Source organism: Salvelinus alpinus, chromosome 25 (assembly GCF_045679555.1).
Source record: "Salvelinus alpinus chromosome 25, SLU_Salpinus.1, whole genome shotgun sequence".
Lineage (NCBI taxonomy): Eukaryota > Metazoa > Chordata > Actinopteri > Salmoniformes > Salmonidae > Salvelinus > Salvelinus alpinus.
In genome coordinates this window covers 34,471,428-34,490,835 of record NC_092110.1, presented here as the reverse complement: position 1 = coordinate 34,490,835, position 19,408 = coordinate 34,471,428, and the positions used below count along the sequence as shown (strand labels likewise).

At 41.0% G+C, this 19,408-nt stretch overlaps 1 protein-coding gene and 1 long non-coding RNA gene across 2 annotated transcripts; one reads left to right on the top strand and one right to left on the bottom strand.

Moving 5' to 3' along the window:
- Positions 1-11,310: 11,310 nt before the first annotated feature.
- On the top strand, positions 11,311-13,679 carry LOC139553858 (uncharacterized). The gene is made up of 3 exons (XR_011670734.1): positions 11,311-11,553; positions 11,838-11,865; positions 12,001-13,679. It is a non-coding gene; the product is annotated as an uncharacterized lncRNA (long non-coding RNA).
- LOC139553857 (platelet-activating factor receptor-like) lies at positions 12,838-18,272 on the bottom strand. Its single transcript, XM_071366605.1, has 2 exons — positions 17,998-18,272; positions 12,838-15,991 (listed from the first exon to the last, which is right to left on the bottom strand). The coding sequence occupies exon 2, from the start codon at positions 15,989-15,991 to the stop codon at positions 14,825-14,827; it is 1,167 nt and encodes a 388-aa protein (XP_071222706.1). The 5' UTR covers positions 17,998-18,272; the 3' UTR covers positions 12,838-14,824.
- Between the last annotated feature and the right edge of the window lie 1,136 nt (positions 18,273-19,408).

Below are 19,408 nucleotides of genomic sequence, written 5' to 3'. Positions count from 1 at the left end.
TATCATTGGCCACTTGAATAAATGGAACACTAGTCAATTTAATAATGCCACTTTAAGAATGTTTACCTATCTCGCGTTACTCATCTCATACAGTGGGGAGAACAAGTATTTGATACACTGCCGATTTTGCAGGTTTTCCTACTTACAAAGCATGTAGAGGTCTGTAATTTTTATCATAGGTACACTTCAACTGTGAGAGAAGGAATCTAAAACAAAAATCCAGAAAATCACATTGTATGATTTTTAAGTAATTAATTTGCATTTTATTGCATGACATAAGTATTTGATACATCAGAAAAGCAGAACTGAATATTTGGTACAGAAACCTTAGTTTGCAATTACAGAGATCATACGTTTCCTGTAGTTCTTGACCAGGTTTGCACACACTGCAGCAGGGATTTTGGCCCACTCCTCCATACAGACCTTCTCCAGATCCTTCAGGTTTCGGGGCTGTCGCTGGGCAATACGGACTTTCGGCTCCCTCCAAAGATTTTCTATTGGGTTCAGGTCTGGAGACTGGCTAGGCCACTCCAGGACCTTGAGATGCTTCTTACGGAGCCACTCCTTAGTTGCCCTGGCTGTGTGTTTCGGGTCGTTGTCATGCTGGAAGACCCAGCCACGACCCATCTTCAATGCTCTTACTGAGGGAAGGAGGTTGTTGGTCAAGATCTCGCGATACATGGCCCCATCCATCCTCCCCTCAATACGGTGCAGTCGTCCTGTCCCCTTTGCAGAAAAGCATCCCCAAAGAATGATGTTTCCACCTCCATGCTTCACGGTTGGGATGGTGTTCTTGGTATTGTACTCATCCTTCTATTCCTCCAAACACGGCGAGTGGAGTTTAGAGCAAAAAGCTCTATTTTTGTCTCATCAGACCACATGACCTTCTCCCATTCCTCCTCTGGATCATCCAGATGGTCATTGGCAAACTTCAGACGGGCCTGGACATGCGCTGGCTTGAGCAGGGGGACCTTGCGTGCGCTGCAGGATTTTAATCCATGACGGCGTAGTGTGTTACTAATGGTTTTCTTTGAGACTGTGGTCCCAGCTCTCTTCAGGTCATTGACCAGGTCCTGCCGTGTAGTTCTGGGCTGATCCCTCACATTCCTCATGATCATTGATGCCCCACGAGGTGAGATCTTGCATGGAGCCCCAGACCGAGGGTGATTGACCGTCATCTTGAACTTCTTCCATTTTCTAATAATTGTGCCAACAGTTGTTGCCTTCTCACCAAGCTGCTTGGCTATTGTCCTGTAGCCCATCCCAGCCTTGTACAGGTCTACAATTTATCCCTGATGTCCTTACACAGCTCTCTGGTCTTGGCCATTGTGGAGAGGTTGGAGTCTGTTTGATTGAGTGTGTGGACAGGTGTCTTTTATACAGGTAACGAGTTCAAACAGGTGCAGTTAATACAGGTAATGAGTGGAGAACAGGAGGGCTTCTTAAAGAAAAACTAACAGGTCTGTGAGAGCCGGAATTCTTACTGGTTGGTAGGTGATCAAATACTTATGTCATGCAATAAAATGCAAATTAATTACTTAAAAATCATACAATGTGATTTTCTGGATTTTTGTTTTAGATTCCGTCTCTCACAGTTGAAGTGTACCTATGATAAAAATGACAGACCTCTACATGCTTTGTAAGTAGGAAAACCTGCAAAATCGGCAGTGTATCAAATACTTGTTCTCCCCACTGTATGTACAGTTGAAGTCGGAAGTTTATGTACACCTTAGCCAAATAAATTTATACTCAGTTTTTCATAATTCCAGACATTTAATCCTAGTAAAAAATATCCTGTTTTAGGTCAGTTAGGATCATCACTTTATTTTAAGAATGTGAAATATCAGGATAGTAATAGAGAGAATGATTTATTTGAGCTTTTATTTCTTTCATCACATTCCCAGTGGGTCAGAAGTTTAAATACAGTCAATTAGTATTTGGTAGCATTGCCTTTAAATTGTTTAACTTGGGTCAAACGTTTCGGGTAGCCTTCCACAAGCTTCCCACAATAAGTTGGGTGAATTTTGGCCCATTCCTCCTGACAGAGCTGGTGTAACTTAGTCAGGTTTGTAGGCCTCCTTGCTCGCATATGCTTTTATAGTTCTGCTCACAATTTTTCTATAGGATTGAGGTCAGGGCTTTGTTGTGATGGCCACTCCAATACCTTGACTTTCTTGTCCTTAAGCCATTTTGCCACAACTTTGGAAGTATGCCTGGGGTCATTGTCCATTTGGAAGACCCATTTGCGACCAAGCTTTAACTTCGTGACTGATGTTTTGAGATGTTACTTCAATATATCCACATCATTTTCATCCCTCATGATGCCATCCATTTTGTGAAGTGCACCAGTCACTCCTGCACAAAAGCTCCTCCACAACATGATGCTGCCACCACAGTGCTTCACGGTTGGGATGGTGTTCTTCGGCTTGCAAGCCTCCCCCTTTTTCTCCAAACATAACGATGGTCATTATGGCCAAACAGTTATATTTTTGTTTCATCAGACCAGAGGACATTTCTCCAAAAAGTACAATCATCGTGCAGTTGCAAACCGTAGTCTGGCTTTTTTTATGGCGGATTTGGAGAAGTGTCTTCTTCCTTGCTGAGCAGCCGTTCAGGTTATGTCGACATAGGACTCGTTTTACTGTGGATATAGATACTTTTGTACCTGTTTCCTCCAGCATCTTCACAAGGTCCTTTGATGTTGTTCTGGGATTGATTTGCACTTTTTGCACCAAAGTACGTTCATCTCTAGGAGACAGAACGCGTCTCCTTCCTGAGTAGTATGACGGCTGTGTGGGCCCATATACTTGCGTACTATTGTTTGTACAGATGAACGTGGTACCTTCAGGCATTTGGAAATTGCTCCCAAGGATGAACCAGTCTTGTGGAGGTCTACAATTTTTTTCTGAGGTCTTGGCTAATTTCTTTGAAATTTCTTATGATGTCAAGCAAAGTGGCACTGAGTTTGAAGGTAGGCATTGAAAAACATCCACAGGTACACCTCCAATTGACTCAAATGACGTCAATAAGCCTAACAGAAGCTTCTAAAGCCATGACATCATTTTCTGGAATTTTCCAAGTGTTTAAAGGCACAGTCAACTTTGTGTATGTAAACTTCTGACCCACTGGAATTGTGATACAGTGAATTATAAGTGAAATAATCTGTCTGTAAACAATTGTTGGAAAAATGACTTATGTCATGCACAAAGTAGATGTCTTAACCGACTTGCCAAAACTATAGTTTGTTAACAAGAAATTTGTGGAGTGGTTGAAAAACTAGTTTTAATGAGTCCAACTTAAACTTCTTATGGCTGCAATCCCGTCACCGGGATGATATGACAACAGCCAGTAAAAGTGCAGGGCGACAAATTCAAACAACAGAAATCTCATAATTAAAATTCCTCAGACATTCATGTGTCTTATATCATTTAAAAGGTAATCTTGTTGTTAATCCCACCAAAGCGTCCAATTTCAAATATGCTTTTCAGCGAATGCACTACAAACGATTATGTTAGGTCACCACAAAACCACAATAAGCACAGCCATTTTTCCAGCGAAAGATAGCTTTCACAAAAAGCAGAAATAGAGATAAAATGAATCACTAACCTTTGATTATCTTCATCAGATGACACTCATAGGACTTCATGTTACACAATACATGCATGTTTTGTTTGATAAAGTTTATATTTATATAAAAAAATCTGAGTTTACATTGGCGCCTTACATTCACTAGTTCGAAAAACATCAAGTGATTTTGCATAGCCACATCGTTTCAACAGAAATACTCATCATAAATGTAGATGATAATACAAGTTATACACATTGAATTATAGATATACCTCTCCTTAATGCAACCGCTGTGTCAGATTTTTAAAAAACTTTATGGAAAAATAAACCATGTAATAATTTGAGACGGCGCTCAGAACAATAGCCAAATTAGCTGCCATGTTGGACTCAACAGAAACCAGAAAATACATGATAAATGTTTCCTTACCTTTGATGAACTTCATCAGAATGCAGTCCTAGGAATCCCAGGTCCACAATAAATGCTTGATTTGTTCGATAATGTCCGTTATTTATGTCCAAGTAGCTACTTTGGAATTGTTTACCAAACATGCTAACCAAAGTCACAAAGCGCGTCCACTATAACGTGACGAAATGTCCAAAAGTTCTGTAACAGTCAGTAGAAACATGTCAAACGATGTACTGAATCAATCTTTAGAATGTTATTAACATACATCTTGAATAACGTTCCAACCGGAGAATTACATTGACTTCAGTTGACCGATGGAACGGAGCTCCCTCTCACGTGAACGCGCCAGTTCAATGCGTGGTCACCTCATGGCAGTGATTACTCATTCCTGTCTCCTTCGGCCCCCTTCACATCAGAGTCATCAGACAGGATGACACTCTGCCCCTCCATGTGACCAGGTCATTGTGTGTGGATGACACCAACACATTGGAGAGTCCCTCTAGGAAGATAGGAGGGGACATGATAAACTACTTTGTGTTACTCAAATAAACACAGATTACAGATCCAGACTAAACTCTTACAAAAAGGGTTCTAAAAGGGTTCTTTGTCTGTCCCCATAGGATAACGCTTTTTGGGAACAGGAACAATGGTGGCCATCTTGAAGCATGTGGGCACAGCAGACTGGGATAGAGATCGATTGAATATGTCCGTAAACACACCATCAGCTGGTCTGTGCAGGCTCAGAGGACGCAGCTAGGGATGCCGTCTGGGCCGGCAGCCTTGCGACGGTTAACACGTTTAAATGTTTTACTCATGTCAGCCACGGAGAAGGAGAGTCCACAGTCTTTGGTAGCGGGACGGATCGGTGGCACTGTTTTGTCCTCAGAAACTGCAAAGAAGTTGTTTAATTTGTCTGTGAGCAAGATGTTAATGTCCGCGACGGGCTGGTTATCTTTTTGTAATCTGTGATTGACTGTAGACCCTGCCACATACGTCTCGTGTTTGAGCCGTTGAATTGTGACTCCACTTTGTCTATAAAGTGACACTTTGCTTGTTTGATTGCCTTACGGAGGGAATAACTACACTGTTTGTATTCGGTCATGTTTCCAGTCGCCATGTCATGATTAAATGTGGTAGCACGTGCTATAAGTTTTGCAGGAAACTACCATCAATCCATGGTGTCTGGTTCGGGAAGGTTTTAATAGTCACAGTGGGTACAACATCTCCTTATAAACTGGCTCACCGAGTCAGCGTATACGTCAATGTTATTGTCTGAGGCTATCCGGAACATATCGCAGTCCACGTGATCGAAAAAATCTTGAAGCGTGTAATCCGATTGGTCAGACCAGCATTGGATAGACCTAAGCACGGGCGCTTCCTGTTTTAGCTTCTGCCTATAGGAGGGGAGCAACAATATGGAGACATGGTCAGATTTGCCAAAAGGAGGGGAGGGCCTTTTATGCATCGCAGAAGTTAGAGTAGCAGTGGTCGAAAGTGTTACTCGCTCGTGTACTGCAATCGATATGCTGATAGAATTTAGGTTGCCTTGTTCTCAGATTAGCTTTGTTAAAATCCCCAGGTACAATAAATGCAGCCTCAGGATATATGGTTTCCAGTTTGCATAAAGTCCAGTGAAGTTCCTTGATGGCCGTCTTGGTATCCGCTTACGGGGGAATATACACGGCTGTGACGATAACCGAGGAGAGTTCTCTTGGGAGATAATATGGTAGGCATTGGATTGTGAGGAATTCTAGGTCAGGTGAACAAAAGGACTTGAGTTCTTGTGTAACGGCTGTTGGAAGGAGAGGACAAAGGTGCAGCGTGATACATGTCCATATTTATTAAATGAACACTGAAATAACAAAGAATAACGACCGAAAGAGTTCTGGCTGGTGCAGACACACAACAGGAAACAAGTAAGTATGGTTCTCAATCAGAGACAACGATAGACAGCTGCCTCTGATTGAGAACCACACTCGGCCAAACACATAGAAATATAAAACATAGAACAAAAGCATAGAATGCCCACCCCAACTCACGCCCTGACCAAACCAAAATAGAGACATAACAAAGGAACTAAGGTCAGGGCGTGACATCTTGTATGTTGTTACAATTACACCATGAGCCGTTAATTATGAAACATACATCCCCGCCCTTCTTCTTACCAGAGAGATGTTTGTTCCTGTTGGTGCGATGCACTGACAATCCTGTTGGCTGTACGGACTCCAACAGCATGTCCCCAGCTAGCTATGTCTCCGTGAAACAGAGTATGTTACAATCCTGGATATCTCTTTGGAAAGCAACTCTTGCCCCAATTTTGGCGACTTTGTTAACCTGTTAGTGTGTAGGGGCGCTATTTTCACTTTGGGAAAAAATCGTACCCAAATGAAACGGCCTTGTACTCTATTCTAGATCGTACAATATGCATATTATTATTACTATTGGATAGAAAACACTCTCAAGTTTCTAAAACTGTTTGAATTATATCTGTGAGTAAAACAGAACTCATTTTGCAGCAAACTTCCAGACAGGAAGTGAAAAATCTGAAATCGAGGCTCTGTTCCAGGGCCTGCCTATTCAACTGGCTGTATATCTATCTATGGATATACATGCACTTCATACGCCTTCCACTAGATGTCAACAGGCAGTGGGAGGTGAAATGGGGTGTCTAGCTTGATCTGAGGTCGAACAAGAGCTTTTGGAGTGACAGGTCTGGAAATGTCATTGTCTTCGAAGGCGCGAGAAGGAACCCCAGATTGCCTTCTGAAAAACGTTCGGTATACACGGCTAATATCTCCGGCTCTGATTTTATTTGATACATGTGATAATATCATCGTAAAGTATGTTTTTTCAACCGAGTTTTATCAGATTATTCAACGTTTATCGGGACTTTTGGAGTTTTTCGTTGTTTGCGTTGAGAGAAGATGGACATGTTCGCGCCACTTGGCTAGCTAAGGTTGCTAATTCGACAGGAGAAAAGGACATTCTAAAACCAAACAATGATTTATTCTAGACCAAGGACTCCTTGTACAAGATTCTGATGGAAGCTCAACAAAAGTAAGAACAATTTATGATGTTATTTCGTATTTTTGTGTGAAATGTTTAGTCCTATTCTCCGCCCTTTTAGCGGGCGCTGTCTCGCAATAACGCAAGCTGTATGTCGTACTAAAGTTATTTTTAAAAATCTAACACAGCGGTTGCATTAAGAACCAGTGTATCTTTCATTTGCCATACAACAAGTATTTTTATGTAAAGTTTATGATGAGTTATTTGGTCAGATTAGGTGAGTGTCAGAAATATATCCGGACATTCTGGGAAAGAGTTGCTACATTTTCACAATGTATAACCACGGTTTTCAGCTCTAAATATGCAAATTTTCGAACAAAACATAAATGTTTTGTGTAACATGATGTTATAAGACTGTCATCTGATGAAGTTGTCCAAAGGTTAGTGATTTATTTTATATTTATTGCTGGTTTTTGCTAAAGCTATCTTTGCGGTGAATAAATGCGGTTGTGTGTTTGGCTATTGTGGTAAGCTAATATATTTCTATATTGTGTTTTCGCTGTAAAACACTTAAAAAATTTGAAATATTGGCTGGATTCACAAGATGTTTACCTTTCATTTGCTGTACACCATGTATTTTTCATAAATGTTTTATGATGAGTATTTATGTATTTCACGTTGCTCTCTGTAATTATTCTGGCTGCTTCGGTGCTATTTGTGATTGTAGCTGCAATGTAAATCTATGATTTATACCTCAAATATGCACATTTTTCGAACAAAACATAAATGTATTGTGTAACATGTTATAAGACTGTCATCTGATGAAGTTGTTTCTTGGTTAGTGACTAATTATATCTATATTTTGTCGGTTTTTAAAAAGCTACCTATGCGGTGGATAAATAGCGTTGTGTGTTTGGCTATTGTGGTGAGCTAACATAAATATATATTGTGTTTTCGCTGTAAAACATTTTAAAAATCGGACATGTTGGCTGGATTCACAAGATGTTTATCTTTCATTTGCTGTATTGGACTTGTTAATGTGTGGAAGTTAAATATTTCAAAAAAATATTTTTGAATTTCGCGCTCTGCGAAGGCAGCGGAATATTGTGGGTGTTCCGCTAGCGGAACCCCGGGGCGAGAAAGGTTAACTTGGGACTGGACGCTAGCGAGTAATATACTCGGAAGCGGTGGGTGGTGTGCGCGCACCCGAAGACTCACAAGAAGACCACTCCGGCACCCTCTCCTCCGACGGCGTTGTTTTGGGTCGGCCTCTGGAATCAGTTCAAATGCCCTGGGAGGTGCAGACAGACGATTCGCATTGGGAAAGTTGTATTCCTGGTCGTAGTGCTGGTGGCGCTGGTTAGTTGACGTCTCTCTGATATCCAATAGTTCTTCCCGGCTGTATGTAATAAGACTTTTCTGGGCTAACAATGTAAGACATAATACATAAAAACAAAATACTGCACAGTTTCCTAAGGACTTGAGCTAAGCTGCCATCTCTATCGGCGCCCTCTTATCAAATCAAATCAAATGTATTTATATAGCCCTTCTTACATCAGCTGATATCTCAAAGTGCTGTACAGAAACCCAGCCTAAAACCCCAAACAGCAAGCAATGCAAGTGTAGAAGCACGGTAGCTAGGAAAAACTCCCTAGAAAGGCCAAAACCTAGGAAGAAACCTAGAGAGGAACCAGGCTATGTGGGGTGGCCAATCATATGACCTACTGAAGAGATGAGTCTTCAGTAAAGACTTAAAGGTTGAAACCGAGTCTGCGTCTCTCACATGGGTAGGCAGACCATTCCATAAAAATAGAGCTCTATAGGAATTCTAGGGACAATTAGGAGGCCTGCATCTTGTGACCGTAGCGTACGTGTAGGCATGTACGGCAGGACCAAATCAGAAAGATAGATAGGAGCAAGCCCATGTAATGCTTTGTAGGTTAGCAGTAAAATCTTGAAATCAGCACTTGCCTTAACAGGAAGCCAGTGTAGGGAGGCTAGCACTGGAGTAATATGATAAAAAAATTTGGTTCTAGTCAGGATTCTAGCAGTCGTATTTAGCACTAACAAAAGTTTATTTAGTGCTTTATCCGGGTAGCCGGAAAGTAGAGCATTGCAGTAGTCTAACCTAGAAGTAACAAAAGCATGGATAAATTTTTCTGCATCATTTTTGGACAGAAAGTTTCAGATTTTTGCAATGTTACGTAGTTGGAAAAAAGCTGTCCTTGAAACAGTCTTGATATGTTCGTCAAAAGAGAGATCAGGGTCCAGAGTAACGCCGAGGTCCTTCACCGTTTTATTTGAGATGACTGTACAGCCATCAAGATTAATTGTCAGATTCAACAGAAGAACTCTTTGTTTCTTGGGACCTAGAACAAGCATCTCTGTTTTGTATGAGTTTAAAAGTAGAAAGTTTGCAGCCATCCACTTTCTTATGTCTGAAACACAGGCTTCTAGCGAGGTCAATTTTGGTGCTTCACCATTTTTCATTGAAATGTACAGCTGTGTGTTATCCACATAGAAGTGAAAGTTAACATTATGTTTTCGAATGACATCCCCTAGAGGTAAAATATATAGTGAAAACAATAGTGGTCCTAAAACGGAACCTTGAGGAACACCGAAATGTATTGATTTGTCAGAGGACAAACCATTCACAGACAAACTGATATCTTTCCGACAGATAAGATCTAAACCAGGCCAGAACTTGTCCGTGTAGACCAATTTGGGTTTCCAATCTCTCCAAAAGAATGTGGTGATCGATGGTATCAAAAGCAGCACTAAGGTCTAGGAGCACGAGGACAGATGCAGAGCCTCGGTCTGACGCCATTAAAAGGTAATTTGCCACCTTCACAAGTGCAGTCTCAGTGCTATGATGGGGTCTAAAACCAGACTGAAGCATTTCGTATACATTGTTTGTCTTTAGGAAGGCAGTGAGTTGCTGCGCAACAGCTTTTTCTAAAATATTTGAGAGGAATGGAAGATTCGATATAGGCCTATAGGCCGATAGGCCGATAGCCTCAAGAGAGGCTTTATTACTGCCACTTTTAGTGAGTTTGGTACACATCCGGTGGAAAGAGAGCCGTCTATAATTTTCAACATAGGAGGGCCAAGCACAGGAAGCAGCTCTTTCAGTAGTTTAGTTGGAATAGGGTCCAGTATGCAGTTTGGAGGAATAAGGAGGAATAAGCAGATTTAAAGAGGAGTCCGTAATTTGCTTTCTAATGATCATGATCTTTTCCTCAAAGAAGTTCATGAATTTATTACTGCTGAAGTGAAAGCCATCCTCTCTTGGGGAATGCAGCTTTTTAGTTAGCTTTGCGACAGTATCAAAAATACATTTCGGATTGTTCTTATTTTCATCAATTAAGTTGTAAAAATAGGATGATCGAGCAGCAGTGAGGTCTCTTCGATACTGCACGGTACTGTCTTTCCAAGCTAGTCGGAAGACTTCCAGTTTGGTGTGGCGCCATTTCTGTTCCAATTTTCTGGAAGCTTGCTTCAGAGCTCTGGTATTTTCTGTATACCAGGGAGCTAGTTTCTTATGACAAATGTTTTTAGTTTTTAGGGGTGCAACTGCATCTAGGGTATTGCGCAAGGTTAAATTGAGTTCCTCAGTTAGGTGGTTAACGGATTTTTGTGCTCTGACGTCCTTGGGTAGGCAGAGGGAGTCTGGAAGGGCATCAAGGAATCTTTGGGTTGTCTGAGAATTTATAGCACGACTTTTGATGCTCCTTGGTTGGGGTCTGAGCAGATTATTTGTTGTGATTGCAAAATTAATAAAATGGTGGTCCGATAGTCCAGGATTATGAGGAAAAACATTAAGATCCACAACATTTATTCCATGGGACAAAACTAGGTCCAGAGTATGACTGTGACAGTGAGTATGTCCAGAGACATGTTGGACAAAACCCACTGAGTAGATGATGGCTCCGAAAGCCTTTTGGAGTGGGTCTGTGGACTTTTCCATGTGAATATTAAAGTCACCAAAAATTTGAATATTATCTGCTATGACTACAAGGTCCAATAGGAATTCAGGGAACTCAGTGAGGAACGCTGTATATGGCCCAGGAGGCCTGTAAACAGTAGCTATAAAAAGTGATTGAGTAGGCTGCATAGATTTCATGACTAGAAGCTCAAAAAATGAAAACGTCTTTTTTTTTTTTGTAAATTGAAATTTGCTATCGTAAATGTTAGCAACACCTCCAACACCTCCGCCTCTTATTATGTCATTATTCTGTTTTTATAACTTTGGATTGCATTTATCAATAGTTGTATGTTGTCAAACACTGCTGTTCAATGTATGTATCAATATTTGATGCACAGTAGTACTTTATAGCATAGGTTTGTAAAGTTTAACATTTTAGTGTAAGCCTGTGGCACATCAATGTCAATACAGTTCAATTGACTGTTCCTCCTCTCCCCTTAGGCAGTGTGTATGCAGGAGTGGCAGGGTTGGTGCTGTTTTCTCCTTGCCGGGGTCTTACTGCCCTTATTGCTGCTGTGGCTCTGGAGGCAGCAGGCCAAAGAGAGGGCCGGTCAAGAGACCTTGGCCACCAATAGTGCACCGGCCAAAGGTGAGTGACACTGTCAAGTGTACTCCACTGTATCAACAGTTCTGCCAAGTGTTCGGCTATACTGCAGAGTTATAATTATAACATGTAGGCTACTGTAGTTACAGGAAGTAATGTGTTGTTATTTGGCCAACCCAAATAGAGGCACCTATGTTTCAATCTATGATTCAGTTTGTAAATGATCAAAATATAGGACTGTAGTAGGTTTCTGAAGAGCCTACAATGTTCATTCAGACATTGTGAGTGTTGGTTTGATTTACTGAGATGTATTTTCCATGCACTTCCAGGATTTACTGGACCTGCAAAGGCACCAAAGTAAGAGCATGATGAACAAATCATATTTGTGTGTTTTACATTTGTCTTCCTGTGTATGCGATTATAATTAGCTGCTCACTATGTTGATCACTATGTTGATCACTATGTTGATCACGTGTCTGCTGTCACCACTAGGGGGAGGAGTCAGGCCCAGGCTGGGGATGAGGGAGAAGTCTATTTGAACTGCTGTGAAACCAACCAAGCCTACAGCGACCTGTGCCCCGCCTACATGACATGAGATGATATCTACAGCACCTTGGGATGATTCCTACAGCACCTTGGGATGATTCCTACACCACCTTGGGATGATTCCTACACCACCTTGGGATGATTCCTACGCCACCTTGGGATGATTCCTACACCACCTTGGGATGATTCCTACACCACCTTGGGATGATTCCTATATTTTGTCATGAGAGAGGGTGATGGGATTTAACCAAGGACAGGAACAACATATGCTTATGTGACATGAATGTACCACTAAAATAACCTGCTTGATAAATCACATACTGTAGATAACAGAAGAGTTAAATCATCCTTTGCTCATTCTAAAACACTGTGGGGCAGTTTCCCAGACACAGATTAAACATAGTCCTGGACTTAAAAACTCTATCAAGAGGTACTCTATTGACCGTGCTTTTTCATCCAGGACTATGTTTAATCTGTGTCAGAGAAACTGTCCTTAAGAGAGTTTGTTAAATATTTAAAGAGAAGCTAGACTTGATCTCTAAAAAGTAAAGATGTTTGAAAAGTCTTATTTTTCTTGTTTGTCTACATTTTATCCAGGCTGTAACACATCCGGCCGTGATTGGGAGTCCAATAGGGCAGCGCACAATTGGCCCAGCGTCGTCCGGGTTTGGCCGGAGTAGGCCGTCATTGTAAATAAGAATTTGATCTTAACTGACTTGCCCAGTTAAATAAAGGTTCAATTTAAAAACACATACAAAACAATGATGTGATATAAAACTGATGTGATATTTCTCGGAATCTTTTAATTGAAGCTTTGAATTCAAAAACTATTGTGAAACAAAAAACAGGCATTTCAATAACAATATACACTACAGTTCAAAAGTTTGGGGTCACTTAGAAATGTCCTTGTTTTTGAAAGAAAAGACCATTTTATGTCCATTAAAATGACATCAAATTGATCAGAAACCCAGTGTAGACATTGTTAATGCTGTTAGGCCAGTTGTATTGCTTCCTTAATCAGAACAACTGTTTTCAGCTGTGCTAAGATAATTGCATAAGGGTTTTCTAATGATCAATTAGCCTTTTAAAATGATACACTTGGATATGCTGACACAACATGCCATTTGAACACAGGAGTGAGGGTTGCTGCTAATGGGCCTCTGTACGCCTATGTAGATATTCCATTTTTTTTTTAAATCAGCCGTTTCCAGCTATAATAGTCATTTACAACATTAACAATGTCTAAACTGCATTTCTAATCAACTTGATGTCATTTTAATGGATTAAAAATTAGCTTTTCTTTCAAAAACAAGGACATTTCTAAGTGACCCCGAACTTTTGAACGGTAGTATATCTGTTAGTTCATATTTACATTGAGAAGGCAGTACAGCGTATTACACAATATGTTTTAAATGCATCACATACACAGAGTTACAGTTACTGCAACATTTATAACAGAGGTCTATTAACTTCATAACCCACACGTCTCTGTTAATACTTCAGTAGCTGGCAGTTGAGAAGTCATCAAGTTCATCACATGGTTACCAGCCTCTTAAAAAGGGCAGTGAAGCTTATTATTCCCTCATTCTGTGCAATAAGTAGCTGTAACAATAATATCACTAACATTTCAACTATCCACTAGCACTTAACCCTAATCTTAAACATAACCCTTATCCTAACCTTAACCCTTAAGCTAACACTTATTCTAACCATAAGCGTAACCTTAGCAAGCAATTTCTTATCAACAGATAACTTATTCATAGTATGTACAGAATCTCTAGATGGGTTATCCAGACTGTCCAAAGAAAGTGTGACCGAAAGTACTTCTTGCCTCACAGTATTTCTTTTGCAATCTTACAAAAATTGCAAAAGGTATACAATTTCACATCGTACCACGTGAGAGTAGGCTAAAATAATCTGTAGGCTAAAATCAACACATCCTGCATAGCTCGTTTGGCAATTACAGTTTCACTTCATTTCAAAGGTTAGCTTATCACAAAATGCTTTAACTTTACGGAGAGACAGCATCCTGAAAAGGTCATTTTTATATATATGTGTCCATATTAGTTGCTCAAGACCAAGGATTTTTTTATTCCTAGCTCACGACCAGCTATTGTTCAGCACCCAATTTAGAAGGCTCCAACAGTGATAGGACTATTGTTGGTTAAGGGCTTGTAAGTAAGCAATTCACTGTTGTATTTGGCGCATGTGATATTTAAAATGTAATTTGATATCCATTTTATCTAAGCATCTAGTCTAGTGGCTTGGGACTGAGTTTGTAGAGCTATTTTGCAATCCTTTATAGAAGCTCCTGTTCCCTATAAAACGTCTGCATTTCTTCTCTGATTACACTCCTCTGATTACACTAGAAGAACAGGAAGAAACAGATGTGATGAAATTGAAGTCACTATAAAGTGTAAGATACATTGTGAGATACAATGTACAGTACAACTGAAATGTGAAACCAAAGAATCAATGGTCCAAAGATTTTAAAGCACTGATTATAGCTGGCACAGTGGCCAGGACAAATCCCTACAGGGAAGACATCTAGAGGGGAACCATACTCTGGGTGGGGCTGTGTGGTGGTGCATCTGTTCATGTGAATGTGTCTGAATGAACATGAGGCTACATAGCAGAGTGCATGTTCTGCACTGTGTGTGCCTTGTTAGGTGTGGGTGTGATGGAATGAAGCATCCTGAGGATGTGGTCAATAACAACAGTCAGCATTAGCATTAGACACAATATCTACAATACAATGTCATCTAGAGATTTAAACCTTGAGCTGCTTCTGTTCGCTATGGAGCCGCTGGCTCACATTCTTGCACTCCACCATAGAAATGTGTGTGATGGCTGTTTCCGAGCATCCTTTCCCCCTCCCCACCTTTTTCAGATGGTCCTTGATGTAGAGGCGGAACTTCCTGGTGGCGAAGCAGTACACTACAGGGTCCAGGAGGCAGTTGAGCCCCATCAGCATCAAGGTGACCTGGTGGGCATCGTTAAGCCACTGCCTGGTCCGCTGGCCCCAGTCCATTCTGCCCCAGCCCTCCTTGATCTCCAGTACAGCCAGAGTCCAGGGGCCCTGGACCACGTGGTGGGGGAGGAAGCACACCACGAACACCCCCACCACGGCACACAGCATATGCAGGGCCTGGCCCTTAACCCCCCGGAGCTGGGATGAACTGGAGCCCCGAGTCTGGGTAGGGGACTGTGTGAGCAGGGCACGGGCGATGAGCAGGTTACAGACTACTACGAGGAAGAAGACCAAGACGAAGCACCCCACGATGATGAGGTGGGTGGTGGCCACAGTCCGCTTCTCGTCGTCAGTCTTGTTGTGGTAGCCCTCAAAGCAGCGCGACACGTTTCCGTCGTCCACCTGGATGCCCGTCTCCAAGAGGTACGGCACGGACATGGACAGAGTGAGCGCCCAGATTACCATGGTGACAGCCACTCCGCGGCGCCAATGGTCAGACGAGGCGGCATCAAGCGGGCGCGTGATGGCCCAGTAACGGTTGACGCTGATGGCGGCGAGGAAGAGGATGGAGCAGTAGGTGTTGATGAAGAAGAACGCGCCGGTGACGCGGCACAGGAAGTCGCCGTAGCGCCAGTCACCGCGGTGGTGGTAGTAGCCAATCCAGAAGGGGAGGGCGCACACGAAGAGGAGGTCGGCAACAGTCAGGTTGGCCATGTAGATGCGGATCTCGCTCATGGCCTTGGCGTGGCGCAGGCGCTGCAGCACGAACAGCACGTAACTGTTGGCTATCAGACCAAGGGCGAACACAACACCGTAAAACACTGGGAAGAGGGTGTAACGGAACTCAGAGTCCAGAAAGGTTATTTTATCGACTGTCGATTGTTTCACTGTCGTGTTCACTGTCATGTCCTCTTCCATCTCCATGGTCGACTCCACTGTTGGTTCTGCTAAAGCAAGCAACTCCATCTGTGAGAAAAATACTTCATATTAGACTCATATTTCAAGAATCACTCTGTCATGTTCACTTTGGTACAACTCTTACTGTAGTCAGTAGGAGGACTCTGGACATGTCTATTGTCACTCTCAGGTGAAATGAATAGCTATAGGCCTATCCAGTCTGTGCAGTTGTTGATTCACTGAATCCACTCCTGATAAACACACAAAGTGTATCATACCACCATATTTGAGAGTTTCACAACTTACTGTAAATGTAAATCAAATACAGTTGTATCTATAGAAACCATAAAACACACCTATGGTAACAGTCAGCTATGACACATACAGGAAGTGTCTTACAACACTTGTGTTACCAGCCTTTTCTGGTCTGCTATTAAGCAACAACACGTGCCGCATTCACATGCTAGTCAGAACTCTGACATTTCCGACTTGCTGATTCGTTGAACACGACTAGCATGTGACCATGGCAACTGCACTTTGTTTATGATGATTGCTGGTGATGACCATATTTCCAGTCACATCTAGACAAATGTCATTAGTATAGCAGACAATAACAAAAGGAGTGCCACTTTATATTAACAACAAATTAGACTATACATCTTTATAGAGATTTCATGAAGTCTTCATAAACCCTACTTAGTGGCTTTACATTGCATTTATTAGCAAAGTCATATAAATGGTGCTACATAAAAGATGCTATGATACAACATTCCCGGGGCCACCAATACATCAAATGTATGACTGTAAAACACACATGACTGTAAGTCACTTTGGATAAAAACGTCTGCTTAATGGCATATATTATATTATCTTACATATATATATTTCTATATTATTATATGACATGACATGATATCTTGACTGGTGCTTTGCCAAATATTATATAACTATTTTGTCACCCTAGTGACATTCACTTAGGAATGGGAAGCCACTGAGACCAAGCGGAAAGGGAGATTGAACTGAATTTACCCTGGCCAGTTCCATAGTATGGGATTCCCACATTCTGGATGAACTACATCACTAAAAATGGTCCTGGTTACAGTAAATCCCACACTATTTTCAAGAAAAAGGACAATAAAGACTTAATATGTGAAATATTCACACTCATTCATACTTGAAACGAAAAAGAAACCTGTTACAGCCCGAGATTAGAATAGGTTAGAATATAATTTTTCCAGAGGGAACTTCCATTGTGTCATGTCTGATAAGATAAATAAAAAGAATACAGTAAAGTAAACTTACAACAGCAACATTAACACATGACCAGTGGTGTAAAATAACTAAGTAAAAATACTTTGAAGTACTACTTATGTCATTTTTTGGGGGGTATCTGTACTTTGATTTACTGTTTATAGTTTTTACAAATTTTAATCCACTACATTCCTAAAGAAAAGATGTACTTTTTACTCACATACATTTTTTTCCTGACACCCAAAGGTACTTGTTCCCTTTCGAATGCTCACGCAGGACAGCATGATGGAAAATTCAAGCACATATCAATAATGCATTTTTATCCCTACTGCCTCTGACCTGAGTGACTGGACGTGCTCCTCTATTCCCCTATTGTTCCCGCATATCGTTTTTCAATAGGAAAAGTAAAAAATGCTTTATAGCGTTTCTCTACAAACAATAGTGGGACCTTATTTTTCATAAAACATATCTACCGCTTCTTACATGTGCTTTCAATGAGAATGACAGATCTATAACTCTATAACTGTATAATTATACGTATGTGAATTTGTTTGGGTAGCCCAATAATTTACATATTGCAGCTTTAACTCTGGCTCTAGTAGAGACTCATTACTAATGCAATGAAAGATGTTAGACGTGTACATTTGTTTAAACTTTTAAACAATAAATAATTATAAACATTTTCACGGGTAGGCTAATAAAGAAATGCAAAACATATTTGACATTTCAAGCAAAAAGTTCATGTGGATCCTAGCATTTGGCTACTTTTTCTGTTAAAAAAACAGTTATGTTTTCTATGAAATTACTAAGAAATTTGCGCTTACCCGAGCGCGTGGCTCCTTCCTCGTTTCGTTCTGTATTTCTCTGTGTGTGTGTGTTCTAGATAAACGCTATTAGGTTACCTTGAAACCAGCATATGTTAGGCTACATCGTAAACATCTCTATAGCCTAATACATGTGCGCGAATATACATACTACAATAATGTTTCTAGAAACAAGAGAAATTCCTGAAATTAATCGACCATGAAGATCTGAGGCGGGCGTCTGACAACTCCGGCTAGGTGTACTTAACAGACTGGTTGCGCTACCTGCTATAAGGGGTGATAAGAGACATATATAAGCCTAGGCAACTGTACCACAATGTGGCTGTTGCCTAGCATTGAACGTCTGACTGACATGACATGTTACCAACGCCTTACTAACATCTGAGTGACGCCTGTGTTGCGTGTTAATGAATGCCATAATGTCCCTAGTTTATATATATATATATATATATATATATTAATTAAATCTCAAACATAAATGTTAGAAACTTAAAAATGTTCCCATGCAAGCACACATTCCCAAAGTAGCCACCTTGATCTATGGTGTAGCCTACGTCGTGTGTATTTCCTGTTATCGCTAATGGCCTGGAAAAGATTATGTCCAATCTATAGGTAATTTGTCTTTCTTTCAACACCTCATGGTATGGTATGTTATCTTATCTCGCTGTATACAGATCTAAATGTTGTTAGCCAATCACAGACTATGTTGTTAACAGTTCCCAGTAGCCTACATCAGACAACCAATAAGAGTTGTGTCCATGGCTTTCAGTCGAATAGAGGAGTTCATAGGCGCTATTCGGAATCCTTGGGATGTCCATTCAGTCGAACAGAGGAGTTCATAGATTTTCCCAAAGGATCTGTGCTCTTCGGGATCCTTGGGATGTCCCTACCTCTATCAAGTATAAATGTGAAATGGTTCACTTTCGTGTTAGTTTAACTTCTCTAGGGTAGGGGGCAGCATTCGGAATTTTGGATGAAATGCATGCCCAAATTAACTTCTTGACGCACGGATCCCTTTAGTGGGATCATTGTTGTAAACAACCGCTGAATTGCAGAGCGCCAAATTAAAAAAAAATACAAAAAATATTTATAATCATGAAATCACAAGTGAAATATACCAAAACACAGCTTAGCTTGTTGTTAATCCAGCTATCGTGTCAGATTTTGAAAATATGCTTTACAGCGAAAGCAATCCAAGCGTTTGTGAGTTTATCAATCACTAGACAAAACAGTAAGAACAGCTAGCCGAAAATTAGCTTGGTCACGAAAGTCAGAAAAGCAATAAAATGTGGTTGATAACCCTTTAAATGGAGGAGGGGCAGGCAATGGAACAGGGATTATTCCAAATAAAAGGCACTTCCGGGTTGGATTTCCTCAGGTTTCCGCCTGCAAAATCAGTTCTGTTATACTC